The sequence below is a fragment of the Hemitrygon akajei genome, chromosome 24, assembly GCF_048418815.1.
Source record: "Hemitrygon akajei chromosome 24, sHemAka1.3, whole genome shotgun sequence".
NCBI classification, from domain to species: Eukaryota; Metazoa; Chordata; class Chondrichthyes; order Myliobatiformes; family Dasyatidae; genus Hemitrygon; species Hemitrygon akajei.
In genome coordinates, this window is record NC_133147.1 from 8236543 (window position 1) to 8256577 (window position 20035).

Sequence of the window (20035 nt, forward strand, 5' to 3'; positions counted from 1 at the left end):
AAATGGATTACTGTATGTGCAATCAACAGGGATTAGTTTTTTTGGCATCATCCTCGACACAACATTGTGGGCCAGAGGGTTCTGGGCTGTGGTATGTTATATGTTTAGAGTATCTAACCTTCACTATTGTTCATGAGTCCCATTATTGTCCAGCTTTGTTTCACTTTGTCCAGCCCATTACCGATGTTCTGGGAGCTAAATTATAAACACGTGCACCCAAACTGCAGGATTGGTACTCCTTTTATTTCAGTACATCACAAGTGGCTGCTTCTGCTGTGCTTAAATCCGGTGACTTTTCCTGATCATGGTGACTGTCCCTGCGGTAAGCTTCTGTAAGAGATGTAGGAGCTTAAATGAGTCAAAGTAATGGCAACGCGCCATCTATCAAATAGAACAAAGCCAGAAGGTGACAACAGAAACTGGTTTGAACAAGAAACTGGTTGAAACTGGGCATGACAAGGCACAGAAGACATCATGGTCATCCACTGCGACCGAGGAAGACCCCAATCTTCATACCACTGGACCCAATCTTCAAAGTGAATTGGGAATGTAGTGAATGAGATTATAATCAGATCTAACTTGGAAATTCTCTGACTGGACCACAACCTTGTCATTCACCCCCGCCAACCCCCCCCCCCCCCCCACCCCAATCAGGGTTATGTGAAGCCATAGGGGCAGGTGGTGGATGGTCATATGGTACACATCACAAGTCCTGGTTATGTGACCACTGACACCAGGCAAACAATCTCTGAAGAGAATTGCTAACGGCTGGGGTCACCCATCTTGTAAAGACACTGCCCAGAAGAAGGCAATGACAAACCAGTTCAGCAAAAAAACTTTGCCAAGAACAATCATGATTATGGAAGACCATGATTGCCCACGTCATACAAATATGACATGGCACAAAAAATGATGATGTCATATGACACGGCACATAATGATAATGATGACTGCCAGAGTAGTGTAGATGGCTGGTTGATAGTTGGCATGGATTTAGTAGGCAGACGCTGTCAAACCCATGATCAGCGAGTCCTGGGGCGGAAATACCCAGATGTCTGTGAAGCCTAATGTCTGAATGGAGAGAGTCTGGGACCAAGGAATAGAGGCCGAGCAACTGCCTGTCCTGGGGTAGGAGGCCTGGCTGTGTGTGTGAGTGGGTGGAAAAGAGGCTTCTTTTGCCGTTGTTGTTGGTCATGTTGATCTGCTGAGCACTGTGGACATGCCAGTGTAAGCAGCAACATTGCAAACTGTCCTCAGCACCTCAGTCTGCTCCTCCATTTCATCACGGCTGGTCCGTTTTCCCTCTCAGCCCCAATCTCCTGCCTTCTCTCCATATCCCTTCACACTCTGACTAATAAAGAATCTATCAACCTTAAATATACCCGATAACTTGACCTCCACAGGTATCTGTGGAAACAAATTCCACAGATTCATCACCCTCTGGCCAAAGAAATTCCTCCACATCTCCATTTGACATGGACGTCCCTCTGCCCTGACGCTGTGCCTTCTGTACTAGACTCCCTCACCAAGGGAAACACCCTCTCCACATCCAGTCTATCGAGGCCTTTCAACATTCCTCCCTCAATCTTCTGAACGTCCTTGGGTTGTGTTGGTTGTTAACACAAACAACACATTTCACTCTATGTTTTGATGTGCATGTCATAAATAAATAAATCTGAAGTCATAGAGTCATAGAAAATTTCAGTGCCCTTCAGCCCATCTAGTCCGTGCCAAACCATTTAAACTGCATACTCCCACCAAGGTGCACCTGGACCATAACCCTCCATACCCCTCCCATCCACGTACCTATGCAACCTTCTCTTAAACGTTGAAACTGCGCTCGCATGCACTGCTTGTGCAGGCAGCTCGTTCCACACTCTCTTCAGCACCTTCTGAATGAAGAAGTTTCCCCTCATGTTCCCCTAAACTTTTCACCTTTTGCCCTTGACCCATGACCTCTAGTTGTGGCCCCATCCAATCTCAGTGGAAAAAGCCTACTTGCATTTACCCTCATGATTCTGTGCACCTCTGTCAAATCTGCTCTCAATCTTCTACATTTCAAGGAGTTTTGCTTCTATGCTGTGTTATTCTATGACTATATCTCACATAAGAAGTTTATCCATTGGTCTACTTTAGTGAGAAAGTTCACGTTGTACTGAGCAGAGTGTCAGGGGAAACCCTATGTCCTGCCATGGAGGGGATGCACTCTATGATCTTCGGTGCCATGAACCTCCGCGGTTCTACAATCCCCTGAATTTTGAACTCACCTCAATCATTTCGGATCCCTGCACCTCCTGTATGTGCTGAAAGTTTGGCAGTTTGCACACTAGCTTCCCACCTTCCATCAGAACTGTGCACTGTGCAAGAAAAATCATTGTAAGTGTGTGCAATGCACGCGGTAAGTCCTAACTTGCAGTCAGGAAAGAGCTGAGAGGTGAATGTGTTGTGCCATTTGCAGGTTAGCACAAATCTGTGTTTGTAAACAACATGGGACATCGACAGACCCTCAAGTCTGACCCACTGTTGTTCAGTTAATTCCCCACATACTCTTCAGAGTCTAAACATCTACCGATCCAGGCCTTGAAGAAGTCTAACAATGGAACATTCTTGCCGAGGAGAGTTTGGAAGTTCATAACCCTCTGAACAAAGAAATTTGCCCTGGCTGTTTTAAGCAGCTCACTCCTCATCCTGAACCTGTGACCCTTTGTCACGTTCCTGGAAACCCTTATTCTGGATGGTCCAGAGTGGGGAAACTACCTGTCAGCATCAGATCCTCGCAGAATACATTTCTGTTTGAGGAGAGTGTTGAGTAGGTTACAGTGGGACATCGACAGGATGCAGAGCTGGGCTGAGAAATGACAGAGTTCAACCCAGAAAAGGGTGAAATGATGCGCTTTAAAGGGTTGAATACCAGATTAATGGCAGGATTCTTAGCAGTGTGGAGGGACAGAGAGTCTTAGGCTGCATGTCCATAGATCCCTCAAAGTTGCCGCTCAAGTTGATAGGGTGGTTAAGAAGGTGTATGGTGTGTAGGCCTTCGTTAGTTGAGGAACTGAGTTAAAGAGTTGTGAGGTAATGTTGCAGCTCCTTAAAACACTGTTTACACGAAGGCGAATGCAACGTTGGCATTCATTTCTAGAGGTATAGAATATAAGAGCAGGATGTGATGTTGAGGCTCTGTAAGGCACCTGTGAGCCACACTTGGAGTATTCTGGGCAGTTTTGGTCTCCTTATTTTATATACTGACATTGGAGAGGGTTCAGAGAAGATTCATGAGAATGATTCCAGGAATGAAAGAGTTACTGTATGGAATGTCTGGCAGCTCTTGGGCTGTATTCCCTGGAGTTCAGGAGAATGAGAGGGGATCTCATAGAAACATTCTGAATGTTAAAAGGCCTGAACAGATTAAATACGGTAAAGTTATTTCCCATGGTAGGGGAGTCTAGGACAAAAGGGCACAACTTCAGGATTGCAGGATGTCCATTTAGAAAAGAGATGCAGAGAAATTACTTTAGTCAGAGGGTGGTAAACCTTTGGAACTTGTTGCCATGAGCAGCTGTGGAGGCCAAGTCATTGGGTGTATTTAAGGCAGAGATAGATAGGTTCTTGATTAGCGAGGGTATGGGGAGAAGGCAGGGGAGTGGGGATGACTGGAAGAACTGGATCAGCCCATGATTGAATGGTGGAGCAGACTCGATGGGCTGAATGGCCTACTTCTGCTCCTATATCTTGTGGTCTTATTTTGTGTATGTTTTGCTTGGATTTCCAGCATCTGCTTGGAATATTGTGTTCAGCTCTGGTTGTCACTTTGTTATGCAAAGGATAAGGAAACTTTAGAGAGGAGTTTACAGAGGAGATTTACCAGGATGTTGTCTGGATTAGAGAGCATGTTTTAAGAGGATACGTTGAGTGAGCTAGAGCCTTTCTCTGTGGAGTGAAGGAGGGTGAGAGGTGACATGATAGAGGTCTGTAAGAAGATTAGAGGCATTGGTGGAATGAGCTACCATCACCTTTGTCCCAGGACAGAGTGGCTAATATTTGAAGATGTAGTTTTAAGGTGATTAGAGGAGAGATGAGAGGTAGTTTTTCTACAGAGTGGCGGGTGTATGGAATGCACTGCTATGGGAAATGTTACAGGTAGAAACATTATAGAGTTATAAGAGACTCTTAGATAGACATGTGGATGAAAGAACATGGAGGGGCACGTAGGAAGGAAGAGTTAGAGTGATCTTGGAGTAGATTTAAAGGTCAGCACAACTTTGTGGGCTGAAGGGCCTGCATAGAGGGCAAGCTGGAGCACAGGCAGAGGTTGGTTATGGGGGGCAATGGTGGAAGTAGATGAAATAGCGGTGCTTAAGATGCTGTTACATGGACACAAGAATATGCAGAGATTAGAGCAGGGGTTCCACTGACTCCTTGGTTACTGATGAGGCTCCTCGGGATATGGGTCATGGACAGACAGAATAGAATTTGTTTTGTTTGGTATCATGGTTAGCATAGACATTGAGGGCTGAGCAGCCTGTTCTTGTGCTGTATGGTTCTTCATCCTCCGAGTGAGGAAGCTGAGGTGAAATTACTGGTGCCTGGAAGCTGAGGGTCAGGTTTTCAGAGGCAAGACGTATTCCAGGAAGCAGTCACCCAACTTGCATTTAATAATGTTCTTGATGCACAAATTCCTTGCTTTGTCCACAGATCCCTCAAAACTGCTCCCCAGGTTGAGAGTGTGGTGTGTTGGCTTTCATTAGTCAGAGGATCGAGTTCAAGGGAAGAGAGGTAACTTTGCAGATCTATAAAACCTTGATTAGACCACGCTTGTGTTCAGGTCTGGTCGCCTCATTATAGGAAGGATGTGGAAGCTTTAAAGAGGTTGGAGAGAGGATGCTGCCTAGATTAGAGAGCACATTCCATGAGGATCAGTTACCCATGATAGAACAACTAGGAATCAGATGAAAATACCTTTATCTTTTTGCCATCCATGCTGGTGATATCAGCCTCTTTGCCAATGGTAAACTCATTGGTGACCGACTGATGGGGGGTTTTGGTTGTCACGACAAAGCTGTCCCCAGTTTGTTTGATTTCAATGGTAGGTTTGATATCTTTTCCAATCTTAATCGTGTCTTCTGAAATAGCTGTAAAAATGTACAAGTCAAACTGGAGTGAGATATCGTCGTTACAATCGTAGGTTAAATGTTGATTACGGAATTGAGGGGGTTGGTAGGATGGTGCTGAGGGAAGGGGCTTCAGACCATTCAATCATGATTTTGGAGGAGAAACACCTCATATTTCATCTGGGTAGCCTCCAGCATCGATGGCAGGAACTTCGATCTCTCTAATTTTAAGTAATTTCTCTCCCCCTTTCTCTCTTTTTCCATTCCTCATTCTGGCTTCCCTCTCACCCATTTTCTTCACCTGCTCATCACCTCCTTCTTATGCCAATCTCCTCCCCTTTCTCCCATGGTCCACTGTCTTCTATCGATTTCTTTTTGTTCAACCCTTTATCTTTTCCACCTCTCACCTGCCAGCTTGTTCTTCCCCTTCCACCTCCACCAACTTATTCTGGCTTCTTCCCCTGTCCTTTCCAGTCCTGATGAAGAGCTGGCCCGAAACGTCGACTGTTTGTTCCTGCCCAACCCGCTGAGGTCCCCTCCAGGATGTTGCGTCTGTCGCTTGGATCAGGCAACACTCATTTGTCAAGTGACGCCCGATGTTTACCTACCTTGTTACTTTCTGTTGGGCATCTGTGGAAGGAGCAGATGTGTGCGATAATTAAGAGTTAGGATCAGGCACAGAGCAGTGATAATGGTTCATTGGTGCCCCATCACCACAGTACCCGCCACGTACAAACTGCATTATAGCAATTCACCATGTCTTCCCCATCACCTCTTCCACCAAGGACAAGGGCAGGAGGTGCATAGGACCACCATTAGCATGGACAAGAGGCACAGAAGGTTGGGTCCCACACCACCAGCTTCAGGAACAGTTATTTCCTCCTGAACCAGCATGGATAACATCACTCACTTCAACACTGAACTGATTCTGCAACCTACAGACTCATTTTCAAGGACTCTACAACTCATCTTCTCAGGACTTTCTTATTTGCACAGTTTGTCTCCTTTTGCACATTGTCGCTTGTCAGGCTTTGCCTGCTTATGTAAGGTTTTTCGTAAAATTCTACAGTATTTCATTTTTCCTGTGAATGCCTACAAGAAAATGAATCTCAATGGTACTTCAATAGTAAATTTACTTTGAACTTTGAACCTACAGCCGGTTCCCCACTAGCACTCACATCGTTCTGACTTAGAGATTTGTCACCAGTTCCAAATCCTGGGTTTAAATCTGGGAACTGTGTCCATAAAGTGACTGTGGGAGCACCTTCACCAGTGGTTCAAGGGGAGGCTCGATATCAGATATCAAGGGTAATAAATATATGTTCAGACTGCTTATCCAATCTGTAGCTGGTTCACAAACCGTCTCAGTGAATATTTGATCAGTTCTGTCTGGGGTGTAAGATCATAAGATAATGGAGCAGAATTAGGCCATTTGGCCCATTGAGTCTGCTCCACCATTTTATCAAGGGTAATCCATTTTTTCTCTCAGCCCCAATCTCCTGTCTTCTCCACATGTCCCTTCATGGCCTGACTAATCAAGAATCTATCAACTGGACTTAAATATGCTCAAAGATTTGTCCTCCACAGCTGCCTGTGGCAAGGAATTCCACAGATTCACCACTCTCTGGCTAAAGACTTTACTCCTGATCTCCGTTCTAGATGGATGCCTCTCTGTTCTGAGGCTATGTCCTCTAGTCTTAGACTCCCCCATCATAGGAAGCATCCTCTCCACCTCCACTCTGTTGAGGCCTTTCAACATTTGATAGGTTTCAATGCTTCCCCCCTTATTCTTCTGGATTCCAGTGAGAAGAGGCCCAGAGCCATCAAACGTTCCTCATAAGACAAGCCTTTCGATCCTGGAATCATTTTTGTAAACTCCCTTTGAACCCTCCCCAATGTCAGCACATTCTTTCTTAGATAAGGGGCCCAAAACTGCTCACAATACTCCAAGTGAGGCCTCACCAGTGCCTTATAAAGTCTCAACATTACATCCTTGCTTTGTACTCTAGTCCTAGTATTCAGCTAGTGAACGGTTTGTGTGACATTATTACGGCACAAGCAAACCTGGTTCAATCTCTGTCACTGTCTGTAAAGGGTTTCTACGTTCTCTCTCTGACTGTGTGGGTTTCTTCTGGGAGCTTCAGTTCCCTCCCAAATTCCAAAGATATTATGTATTTAATATTTAAGTAATGGTTTGAATAAATCCCTCCTACCTACATCATGTCCATATCCCTCCATCTTCCTCACATTCATGTGCCTATCCAATAAAGTATTTGCCTCTACCACCGTATCAGGCAGCACATTCCAGGTATCTACGACTTTCTGGGTAAAAAACTTACCCCTCACATCCCCTTTGAACCTACCCCCTCTCACCTTCAATGCATGCCCTCTGGTATTAGATGTTTCAACCCTGGGAAACAGATGCTGTCTGTCCACTCTATCTGTGCCTCTCATAATCTTATAAACCTCTATCAGATCTCCCCTCAGCCTTTGCCGCTCCAGGGAAAATGACACAAGTTTATCCAGCCTCTCGTGATAGCACATCCCCTCTAAACCAGGCAGCGTCCTGGTAAACCTCTTCTGCGCCCTCTCCAAAGACTCAAAAACCTGCCTATAGTGAGGCAACCAGAACTGTATGCAATACTCCAGATGTGGCCTAACCAGAGTTCTGTAAAGTTGCAACATAACCTCTTGACTTTTGAAGTTAATGCCCGACTAATAAAATCAAGCTTTGCATAAGCCTTCTTAGTCACCATAAAGAGCCTACCACGTGGTAAGTGTGCCCCTCACTAAAAGTAAACTCAAAGTTAGACCAGCATTTTGGACTCTGAATCATTATGCAGCCTCCTCTACATTTGCAAGACTTGTTATAAAATGGGGGACTGATCTGTTGAGTGTCTCCGCACCATCTGCCACAAGTGGGACTTCCAGTGTCAAACATTCCACTCCCATTCCAACGTGTTGGTCCACGGTCTCCTCTTTATGCCGAGATGAGGCCACCCTCAGGGTGCAGGAGCAACATCTGGGTAGCCACCAACCTGATGGCATGAACATCGATTTCTCCTTCTGGTAAAATAATTACCCCTTTACCCCCCACTTCCTCTATTCTCTACTCTGACCTCTTCTCACCTGCCTATCACCACCCCTGGGTCCCCACCTCTTTCCCTTTCTCCTATGGTCCACTCTCCTCTCCTATCAAGTTCCTTCCTCTCCAGCCCTTTACCTTTCCCACCCAGCCTGGCTTCACCTATCACCTTCGAGCTATCCTTCTTCCCCTCCTCCCAACCATTTTATTCTGGCGCCTTCCCCCTTCCTTCTCAGTCCTGTTGAAGGGTCTCGGCCCAAAATGTCAACTGTTTATTGATGCTGCCTGAGACTGTTTATCGTCTCCATAGATGCTGTCTGACCTGCTGAGCTCCTCCAGCATTTTGCGTGTGTAAACTTATGTCTCTGACATTCTACCTGAGTGTGGTTCCAAAAGTTCAATACAATCTGACATGCCGTTCACTGCTCAAGATGTTTAGTCTGTCCACCCCCAGTGCCTCATTACAGGGCACGCCATCTAAACAAGCAATGCAAGTACTGAACCTGCTTACTCGCAAACTCCCACTCCAGATATTCCCTCTTCTCTCCCTCCCACTGGGCAGGAGGTACAAAAATCTGAAAGCACGAACCACCAGCTTCTATCCCAGTGTTATCAGACAATTGAATGCTCCCCCAGTACAATAAACTCGACTCTTCACCTCACAATCTACCTTGTTATGGCCTAGCTGCACTGCCCCTTCCCTGTAACTGAAACACTTGACTCTGCATTCTGTTATTGTTTTCCCGTGTACTGCCCCCATGTATCGACGTGGTGAAACGATCGAGGTGGCTGGCGTGCAAAGCAAAGTTTTTCACTGTACTTCGGTATGTACGACAACAATAACCCAATTTACCCGTGAGCTCTTCAGCCAACAGAACAGGAGGCACCATCTATATACCGTATTTTCGTTCCTCATCGATGGGTCAGCAGTGGAAAGGGAGAGCAGGTTCAAGTCCTGGTTGCCAACATCTCTGAAGATCTATCCAGAGCCCAAAGTATTGTAATTACAAAGAAGGCACGCCAGTGGCTATATTTCATTAGGGTTTTGGAGAGATTTGAGACTCTAGCATTATTTCCTCAGGTGTACCACCTAGAACATTCTGTGGAGGCACTGATGCACAGGGTTGGGAAAAGCTACAGAGGGTTTTAAGCTCAGCCAGCTCCATCGTGGGTACCACCGTCTGCACCATCGAGGACTCATCGAAAGACGATGCCTCAGGAAGACAGCATCCATCCTGAAGGACCTCACCAACCGGGACATTCCCTCTTCTCATTACTACCATCAGGAGGAGGTACAGGAGCCTGAAGACCCCTCTTCTCATCCCTACCATCAGGGAGGAGGTACAGGAGCCTGAAGACCTCTCTTCTCGTTACTACCATCAGAGAGGAGGTACAAGAGCCTGAAGACCCCACTTCTCGTTACCACCATCAGGGAGGAGGTACAGGAGCCTGAAGACCCCTCTTCTCATTACTACCATCAGGGAGGAGGGACAGGAGCCTGAAGACCCCTCTTCTCATCCCTACCATCAGGGAGGAGGTACAGGAGCCTGAAGACCTCTCTTCTCGTTACTACCATCAGAGAGGAGGTACAAGAGCCTGAAGACCCCACTTCTCGTTACCACCATCAGGGAGGAGGTACAGGAGCCTGAAGACCCCTCTTCTCATTACTACCATCAGGGAGGAGGGACAGGAGCCTGAAGACCCCTCTTCTCATTACTACCATCAGGGAGGAGGTACAGAAGCCTGAAGACCCTTCTTCTCATTACTACCATCAGGGAGGAGGTACAGGAGCCTGAAGACCCCTCTTCTCATTACTACCATCAGGGAGGAGGTACAGAAGCCTGAAGACCCTTCTTCTCATTATTACCATCAGGGAGGAGGGACAGGAGCCTGAAGACCCCTCTTCCCACTGCTACCATCAGGAAGGAGGGACAGGAGCCTGAAGACCCCTCTTCCCATTACTACCATCAGGGAGGAGGTACAGGAGCCTGAAGACACACACTCATGTTTTCAGGACAGCTTCTTCCCTTCTGCCATCATCAGATTTCTGGACAATGAACCCAGGAACATTACCTCACTATTTTTGTTTTCTATCTTTTGAAAACTTTTTAATTTCTTATTGTAGGTGACGGCATATTTTTGTTTTGCAACGTACTGCTGCCACAAAGCCACAGATGTCAGTGATAATAAACCTGATTCTGCCAAGACACTATAAATCTGGCTTAGCACCACTCTGGACCACCGGCTCAAGGCTCATTAGTGTCAGATAACAATGTCCACGACCATCCCACACACTGCTAGTTAACAGAAGAAATTGACCGAAAGATGCGTCCAGGTTGCTGACTGTACCCAGAATGGAAATCCTTGCTCCTTTCAGTGGTGATTGTCACTTACAGAGAGCTCGCATGAAGTTCTCGATGTTCTCCTGAGAGTAGACCTTCCAAGTTCCAGAAAATGCCATTCTCCCTGCCTCAGCTCACTTGCTACACGTTAGTCAGGAGAGTGTTTCACAACGTAGAGACTGGAGGGTACTGACCAGAATTTATACCCGGCCGTGTGTACGTGCATTCACATTTATTAATAATTTGACCACAGAAATGGTCTGAAGGTTCAAGTCTAATGATTAACTGAAACGTGATCAAAGTCTGTTCTCTGAACAAACATGAGTAGTTCTGGATGTAGTTAACCTAGTATTCAGTCGTATTAATTTAGAGCTGTAAGCTGGCTAACCAGCATCAGAATCTGAGATGTTATCATTGGCGCACGTTGTGAAAGTTGTGCTTTGTGGCAGCAGTGCAGTGTGATATATAACATATTTACTACAAATTACAAAGACAAATATATAAAGAATTAATAAATAGTGCAAAGGAGATTGTGTTTATGTGTTAAATTCAATCCAATTCAAATTTAATTGTCATTCAACCATACATGGATACCCATGAATACAGCCAAACGAGACAGCGTTACTGCGGGGTCAGGGAGCAAAACACAGTACCAACAGTCACACACAGCACAAAGCGCACAACATCACAATCACAGAATAAACGCGCCCCCCCCGAGCACCGCGGCCTGATGCCCAGTCGTCGCACATACAGGATCACAAACCCATACAGGATATCAGTAAAATATAATGATGCAGATTAAGCATGTATATAGTCCAGACTCCTAGCCCCCCTGAGTTCATCTCTCAACCAGTCCCAACGCCCATTTGGTGACACCGCGGCTTCGAGGCCCAGTCCTTATGTATACAAACACAGTGATGCACGGACCGTTCAGAAATCTGCTGGCAGAAGCTGTTCCTAAAACATTGAGTATGTGTCTTCAGGCTCCTGTACCTCCTCCAGGGTCTCAGTCTCTGAAGCTGACGAGCGGGCTGCCCTCAGGAGGGTGAATCCTTGGAAAGCGTCTGGATGGGGCGGGGCACCTGGTCGCGTACTACCAGCTGACCAACTGGCCGGTGTGTTCACCGAGATCTTTAACCTCTCGCTTCGGCAGTGTGTGGACCCACCTGCTTCAAGCACAGCTCCAGAGCCATGTTGAAGCTTGCTCACTGTCATGAGCCAAATCAGAGATGGTGATGAATCGTCATACAGGAGGGAGATTGAAAATCTGGCTGACAGGTGTCATAACAACAACCTCTCGGGCAACGATAGCAAGACAAGGAACTGATTATAGACTTCAGGGGAGGGAAACCAGAGGTCTATGACCCAGTCCTCATCAGAGGACCAGGGGTGGAGAAGGTTAGAAACTTTAAATTCCTGGACGTTACTATTTCAGAGGACCTGTCCTGGAGCCAGCACGCAAGTGCAATTGGGAAGAAGGCACTACACTGCTTCTACTTCCTGAGGAGTCTGTGGAGATTCGGCATGACATCTAAAACCTTGACAAATTTCTACAGGTGTGTGGTGAAGAGTGTACTGACTGGCTGTATCACAGGCTGCTGTGGAAACACCAAAGCCTTTGATTGGAAAACCCCACAAAAAGTAATGGATTCAGCCCAGTACATCATGGAAAAAACCCTCCCATTCACTGAGCATATCTGCAGGAAACACTGTCGTAGGAAAGCAGCATCCATCATCAGAGATCCCCACCACCCAGGACATACTCTCCCCTCAGGTAGAAGGTACAGCAGCCTCAGGACTCGCACCACCACATTCAAGAACAGTTACTACCCCTCAACCATCAGGCTCTTGAACAAAAGGGGATAACTACACTCAACTTCACTTTACCCCATCATTGAACTGTTCCCACAATCAATGATCTCACTTTAAGGACTCTTTATCTCATTATCTCATGTTCTCATTATTTATTGCTATTTATTTATATTTGCATTTGCACAGTTTGTTGTCTTCTGCACTCTGGTTGGTCTTTCACTGATCCTGTAATAGTTACTATTCTATAGATTTGCTGAGTACATCCACAGGAAAATGGATCACAGGGTTGTATATGGTGACATATACGTACTTTGATAATAAATTTACTTTGATTTGCCCTTGATGGCAGTAAGAGGTGGTGGGAGTCCTTAATGATGGATGCCTCCCTTTTGAGGTAGCGCCTTGTGAAGATATCCTGGATGGTGGGGAGGCTAGTGCCCACAATGGAGCTGACTGGTTTTACAACTTTCTGCAGCTTTTTCTGACCCGGTGCAGAGTCCCCATGCCTCCATACCAGACGGTGATACAATTAGTCAGAGTGCTCTCCACCTAAACTTTACTACTCCTGCAAGGTCAATGTCCTAATCCTAGTTATCGGAATTACTGGCCACTGCTTAAAGGATTTGTGGTTCACAGAAATACAAAATTCCCAGTGTCCTTAACTTTTTTAATGGATAGGAGGGAAAGTGGGATTAAAGAATTAGGTGAGAATTTTGTGCTTCATTGTTGAATTTACAGGCTGAGGCAAGAGGTAATTCACCTGGAGCCAGAGCCAAGTTTGCTGTCTGCTGCCAGTATCTCTGCTTGTTTAATCCTAGCTGCACTATCGGTGAATAACTTTAGGAGTCAAATTCCTACTGGTCAGTCACAAAACATTGAAAGGGAAGGTCACTTTCAGCACAGTGAAAGAGTGAACCGGACAGTGGAATATTGTTCTTACTAACATAGAAACAAAAGGAAAATCTTTGCCTTCATATTTAATGTTTCCTTTCATTTTTATCGGCTCTTTAATGATTCAGACTTCCATTAGTTGTGAACCAGGAACAATATAGACAAAGCTCCAGTCAATTGCTCTTCACATCTCTCCATCAGCTCCTGATATTGTGGGAAACTCTTGAAGTGTCAGATAGACCATGCAGTATGAAAGAGAAGCAGATTGTTTGTCTCAGCACTCTAACAGTTTATGCTAACCTCTACATTACTACATTTCAAAATAGCTTAGTATTAAATGTAGCAGATCATGAATTTCCATTTTGAAACAGACAGATTTATTTGATAGAAGTTACTGATTGTTAAAGCAGCCTCTAGAGCAGCTGGTGTAGGTCTAGGGAGTGAACCTTGGTGAGTTTTCACGTCTCGGCAGAGTTATTTTGTACACCTACACATGTCTCTTCCAAACACAGCAGAACCTGTCTCCCATCCTTCCTCAGGGCTGGAATTCCGGTGCAGGTCTGTGTATCCATCCCTTTCTCGACTGCAACCTCTTTCTTCCAACGTCACTTCACTTTCCCGACATCCCAGAGAACAGAGGTGGGGCAGCTGAATGGGCAGTGGATGCAGGGGCTCCCGAGGAGGTAGATATTCTGGCCTCCATTTCCAGGAAGAGTTGACTAGTTGTAACTAGGGGAAGGCAGGTCGTACCACCTGAACACTCAACAGGAGTTTGCCAACAGAACTTCCGTTAGGTGCATTCCCAACAATCCTTAAGATCATAAGATACAGGAGTAGAGTTAGGCCATTTGGCCCATCGAGCCTGATCTGCCATTTCATCATGGTTAATCCAGTTTTCTCTCAGCCCCAATCTCCTTTTTTCCTTGTATTCCTTCATGACCTGACTAATCAAAAACCTGTGAACCTTTGTAACTTGTAGGCCACATCCTTACTTCTGTTTAGGGTCTGTACACAACCCCCATCAGGGTCTTTTTACCCTTGCAGTTCCTTAGCTCTACCCACAAAGATTCAACACCTTCTGATCCTATGTCACCTCTTCCTAATGATTTGATTTCATTTTTTACCAACAGAGCCATGCCACCCCCTCTGCCTTCCTGCCTGTCCTTTTGATATAGCCGGGATATTGAACTCCCGGCTATAATCTTCTTTCAGCCATGATTCAGTGATGCCAACAACATTACATATGCCAATCTCTAACTATGCTACAAGATTATCTACTAAATTCCATATTCTGCGCTTTCAGACCTGTATTCCCCCTTTTTGATTTCGTCCGCCTTGTACATTGCAGCTCATCTTGCAAACTGCAATTTTGCCCTTTCGTCAGGCTCTCCTTGCTAGCAGTCTCACTAACACAGCCTCTGTTTGTACACTAACTGCCCCATCCTCAGCACAATCACTTCATTTCGTATCCCTTCCCCCCCCGCCAAATTAATTTAAACCCTCCCGAACAGCACTAGCATCACCCCACTTCAGGAAGGTATGTAATTAAAGCCAAGTCCATTCAATTACTTTCACTGGTAACAAGTTCCAGATGTTTAGTTTATGCAAGACTCCCTCTCACTCACTACTAATTCTGAAAGCTGACTTCTGCCATCTTAACACATTCTAAAATTTCTTCAAATTAGCTCCTATTCCACTCAAAGCTCTAAGCTATAACTTCTACATTAACTCTACAGTTAAAACATCAACAGCACTACAAACTAAAATATCATCTCCCGGAATTCAAGGCATTTCACAAAACTGGGTCTGAGCTAGAGATTCCTTGCGGTTTCAATGTCCCGCCGTTGCTAATCCTGAAAGCCTGACCTATTTTTCTAACAAACGGCAGCTGCTATTTCTTCTCAGCCTCTCCGCCACATTTGTACACTCCGACCGTGACGGCCGCTGTCTCGGAGCCATGTTTGTTCCTCACTAACAGGCAGTATCTCCCGGAGTCTTGAGAGGTGACCTGCTGGATACTGAAGGTGACGGCAGTCTTTTGGACTGAGATCTGACAGTGTTCACCGGACACCACTTCTTTGTCGTTTTTCAGCCAGGTCACCTCAGGGATAGGGTCTCCCGAAATGGTACAGGACAGGTACAGGGTCTGTAGAACACAACAAGTATTACTTTAGGGTAGTATTGAGCACAATGAGACTATAAACAATCCGAGTAGCTGCACTTTATTGTGTCAATGCAAAAGACTATTACCATCACTATTACTATTTACTATTCACTCAGTGGCCACGTCATTAGATTCCTCTTGTACCTAGTAAAGTGGCCACTGAGTGAATGTTCATGGTCTTCTGCTTCTCCAGCCTATCCACTTCAAGGTTCACCGTGATGTGCGCTCAGAGAAGCTCTTCTGCACACCATTGTCGTAAGGTGGAGTTACTTGTAATACTATCATCTTCCAGTCTGGCCATTCTACTCTGAACTCTCTCATTAACACCCACAGAACTGCCACTCACTGGATATTCTTATTTTGATTTTCACACCATTCTCTGTAAACTCTACAGACGGTTGTGCATGAAAATCCCAGGAGATCAGCAGTTTCTGAAATACTCAAACCACCCCGTCTGGCACCAACAAACATTTCACAGTGAAAGCCACTGAGATCACATTTCTTCCCCATTCTGATGTTTGGTCTGAACAACAGTTGAACCTCTTGACCATGTCTGCATGCTTTTATGCATTGAGTTGCTGCCATGTGATTGGCTGATGAAATATTTGCATTAATGAGCAGGTGTACCTAATAGAGTGGCCACTGAGTGTAAGGGGTTCTGCCATTAATAACTGTACTATTGTACTGCAGGGTGGTGGGGTGGAGACACATTTCTACCAAAGGAGGTGTAAGTTGCTCCTTCCCTCTGCTAGCCTGCAGGTCACCCTTGGACAAGGTGTAGCACCTGCTTAGCCTCCGAGCAGGGTCATGTGAAGCCATGGGAGCAGGTGGTGGATGGTTGTATGAGCTGCTGGTGCAGATCACAAGTCCTGGTTATGTGACCACTGACACCAGGCAGACAATCTCCGAAGAGTATTGATAATGGCTGTGGTCACCCATCTTGTAAAGACACTGGCAGGAGAAGGCAATAGCAAACCACTTCTGTAGAAAATCTTGCCAGAACAACCATGGTCATGGAAAGACCATGATCCCCCACACCATGCAGCATGGCACATAATGATGATGGCATACGACATGGCCCATAATGATGATGATGTCTGAGTGTAAGACTCTTTACTATTGGCAGGATCCCCGCCATTGTTATAAAACTGTTATTATTTTAGTCAGATTATTTCAGCTGTCAGACTTGTGAAGGATTCAGTTGCCACATGTTAAAAATACAATTCAAGTTGAGCAAACACGAAATCAAACACTAAAAGAATGCTCTTCAGTTTCCCTTGTAATTTGGATCAATTCAGATCTCTGAGAATTCCTACACTGCAGCCAATCAAGTAGGGGGCGGGGTGGGGTGGGGGGGGGGGGTGGAACAAGTAAATTAGAACAAGAATGAAATTGATTTGCAATTTAATTTGTATTCAAGTGATTCCTTTTCAAGGTGGCCGGGGGTTCTGTCCGAGTCTGTGATCTTCAACTCTACTCAAACTGTGGTTCTTCACAGCGGCGAGTTCCCATTCTTGGAGCTCATCAGTTGGCTGTGTTTTTGATATCTCCAGAAGCGGCCTGGAAGATGGCACCTTCGGGGTGCGGCCTAGTGTGGCCCTGTGGACCCGGTTTCTCGCCAGTGTCGTGAATCAAAGCGTTGCAGCTGTCAGAGGCCTCTGCACTTGAGTGATCACTCTCTCTCTCTCTCGAAGGCGAGTGAGAGTCTGCTGCCGATCCTCGAGTCAGGGAACTCGGAATAAACACGGCACTACAGACTGCAACATTGAAACAGTGACTGCTTGTCTCCCCTCTCGCTGAGGAGGGGGTGATATCTCTCTCTCCCTTGTTAATGAGAGATCCTGAGGGATGTCGAACTGTTGGGATGAACAGGAGTTTCTGTTGGACTGTAGGCCATGGTCTCTCTCTGGGGCTTTGCTGTTGCTGGCATGGTGGGTGGTGGGAGTGCTAGAATCAGTGGGAAGAGGGGGAGGGTTGATGATGCTTTACTGCTGCTTGTGCATGGGAGGTGGGGAGCTTTGGTGTTCCCAAGTCATTTTTCCTGTCACTCACTCTTTGGGGGTTTTCTTCTGTTTCGTGGATGTCACTGAAGAGTAAGAATTTCAGGTTGCATAGTGTTGACCTGTGGCCAAGTGGATAAGGTGTCGGTCTTGTGATCTGAAGGTCGCTAGTTCGAGCCTTGGCTGAGGCTGCGTGTTGTGTCCTTGAGCAAGGCTCTTAACCACGCATTGCTCTGTGATGTCACCGGTGCCAAGCTGTATGGGTCCTAATGCCCTTCCCTTGGACAACATCGGTGGTGTGGTCTCCCATACAACCCTGCCCAGGCCTGCAACCTGGAGACCTTCCGAGGTGCAAATCCATGGTCTCACGAGATTAACGGATGCCTATTATACTATTATTATACTGTATACATTCTCTGACATTCAATGGACCCACTGAACCATTATTACTGAATAATAAAGCATCAAAATTATGTTTTAATTTATAACTGACATTAGTATTCACAGTCACAAAGCAGGTTTCTGACAGAAAATTAAATCAGTAATGCAACAGGCAGCAGAAAGATAAAGGACAGGAGTGCAGTGTATTTCATGAAAGATTAGCTTTAGCTGTGATAATGCTGATGTTGTCATGTTGATATTTTTTTCATTTTTTACCTTGTTCTCCATGACGTTAACAACATCAGGAAGACCGTGCGACACTTTCGCTCTGTCTGAAGGAAGAAGAATGACACTGTATTTGGGTGTCCAACAGAGTTGCTGAAACAACACGTTGCAACTGATTCATTGCCGGAGTGACATGTTGGGCAGATGGAGAACTGCAACGTACACAGAATGCAGGAGGAACTCAGCAGGTCAGGCAGTGACTATGGAAATGTGTAGATAGTCAATGCTTTTGGTGAGACCCTTTATCAGGACTGGAAAGGGAGGGGGAGCCTGTCTTTGACTATCTGCATGGAAGAATGGTCACCTCACTACAGGAAGAATGTGGCAACTATAGTAAGGGTGCAGAGGAGATTTACAAGGATGTTGCCTGGATTGGAGAGTGCGCCTCATGAGAATAGGTTGAGTGAACTCGGCCTTCTCTCTTTGGAGTGACGGAGGATGAGAGGTGACCTGATAGAGGTGTATAAGATGATGAGAAGCATTGAACGTGTGGATAGCCAGAGGCTTTTTCCCAGGGCTGAAATGGCTAGCATGAGAGGGCACAGTTTTAAGGTGCTTGGAAATAGATACCGAGGAGATGTCAGGGATAAGTTTTTTATGCAGAGTGTGGTGAGTGTGTGGAATGGGCTGCCGACAACGGTGGTGGAGGCGGATACAATAGGGTCTTTTAAGAGACTCCTGGATGGGTACATGGAGCTTGGAAAAATAGAGGGCTATGGGTAACCTGAGGTAATTTCTAAAGTGTACATGTTCGGCCCAGCATTGCGCTGTAGGTTTTCTGTGTTTCTAAGAACAAGTTGTGAATGCAGAGGAAAAGATTACAAACTAACACATCCAGCCCTTTACAATTTACAATTGATTAACTTACTTTTCTCTGCAAATGCTGCTTGTCTGAAAGGCAAATAGAACAACATTAGGACATTCACAGTCATTCTACATTTTAAACTTTCGGGATTAGCTTTTTTTTCAGAAGAATATATCAGTAACATGAGACCACACACACTTTACATTTGCCACAGTTCAGTATCTGATATTCCTTCCTATGGACAACACACACAAAACTCTGGAGGAAATCAGCAGGTCAGGCAGCTTCTGTGGAGGAGATGTTCTGGGCTGAGACCCTTCTGATGTCAACTCAGGTCCTACTCCATAGAGTCACAGCAAAGAAAAAGGACATTTGGCCCATCTAATCCATGCTGAACTATTATTCTGCATAGTACCATCGACCTGCACCTGAGCTATAGCTGTTAATACTATTTTCTAAATGAAGAGAAAATTCAAAAATTCAAGGTGCAAAGTGACTTGGAAGTCTTTGTGCAGGATTCGTAAGGTTAATTTGCAGGTTGAGTCAGTGGTGAGGAAGGGAAATTCGATGTTCGGATTCATATCAAGAGAACTAGATTATAAAAGCAAGGATGTAATGTTGAGGCTTTATAAAGCACTGGTAAGGCTTTACTTGGAGCATCGTGAGCCCCTTATGCAGACGAGGTTCACGAGAATGATTCTGGGAAAGAAAGGGTTACTATATGAGGACCGATGGATGGCTCTGGGACTGTACTTGGTAGAATTCAGAAGAATGAGAGATCTCATTGAAACCCATCGAATGTTGAAAGGGTTCGATAGAGTGGATGCAGATCAGCTGTTTTCTATAGTGGGGGAGTCTAGGACCGGGGGGGGGGGGGGGGCACAGACTCAGAATAGAGGAACATGCATTTAGAATAGAGATGAGGAGGAATTTCTTTAGCCAGAGGATGGTGAATCTGTGGAATTCATTGCCAATTCACTGGCTATATAACAGGCAGAGGTTAATAGGTTCTTGATTAGACCGGGCACGAAGGGATTCGGAGAGAAGGCAGGAGGTTGGGGCTGAGAGGGAAATGGGTCAGACATGATGAAATGGTGGAGCAGACTCGATGGGCCAAATGGCCTAATTCTGTTCCTATATCTTATTGCCTTATAGTCCTCCC

General features: G+C 45.6%; 2 protein-coding genes across 2 annotated transcripts in view; both read right to left on the minus strand.

Annotated features, from left to right (window-relative positions):
• Positions 1-222: 222 nt before the first annotated feature.
• Positions 223-10745, minus strand: fabp10a (fatty acid binding protein 10a, liver basic). The gene is made up of 4 exons (XM_073028291.1): positions 10588-10745; positions 4957-5129; positions 2268-2357; positions 223-330 (listed from the first exon to the last, which is right to left on the minus strand). Exons 1-4 carry the CDS (start codon positions 10652-10654, stop codon positions 280-282), a joined length of 381 nt encoding a protein of 126 aa, XP_072884392.1. The 5' UTR covers positions 10655-10745; the 3' UTR covers positions 223-279.
• Positions 10746-13309: 2564 nt separating this feature from the next.
• myom3 (myomesin 3) overlaps positions 13310-20035 on the minus strand; it is a 123515-nt gene continuing 116789 nt past the window's right edge. The window contains exons 34-36 of the mRNA XM_073028296.1: positions 18937-18959; positions 18060-18115; positions 13310-15384 (exon numbers count right to left, since the gene is read on the minus strand). Of these exons, the coding sequence (XP_072884397.1) occupies positions 15130-15384; positions 18060-18115; positions 18937-18959 (334 nt within the window). The 3' untranslated portion in view covers positions 13310-15129. The remainder of the gene's footprint in view (positions 15385-18059; positions 18116-18936; positions 18960-20035) is intronic.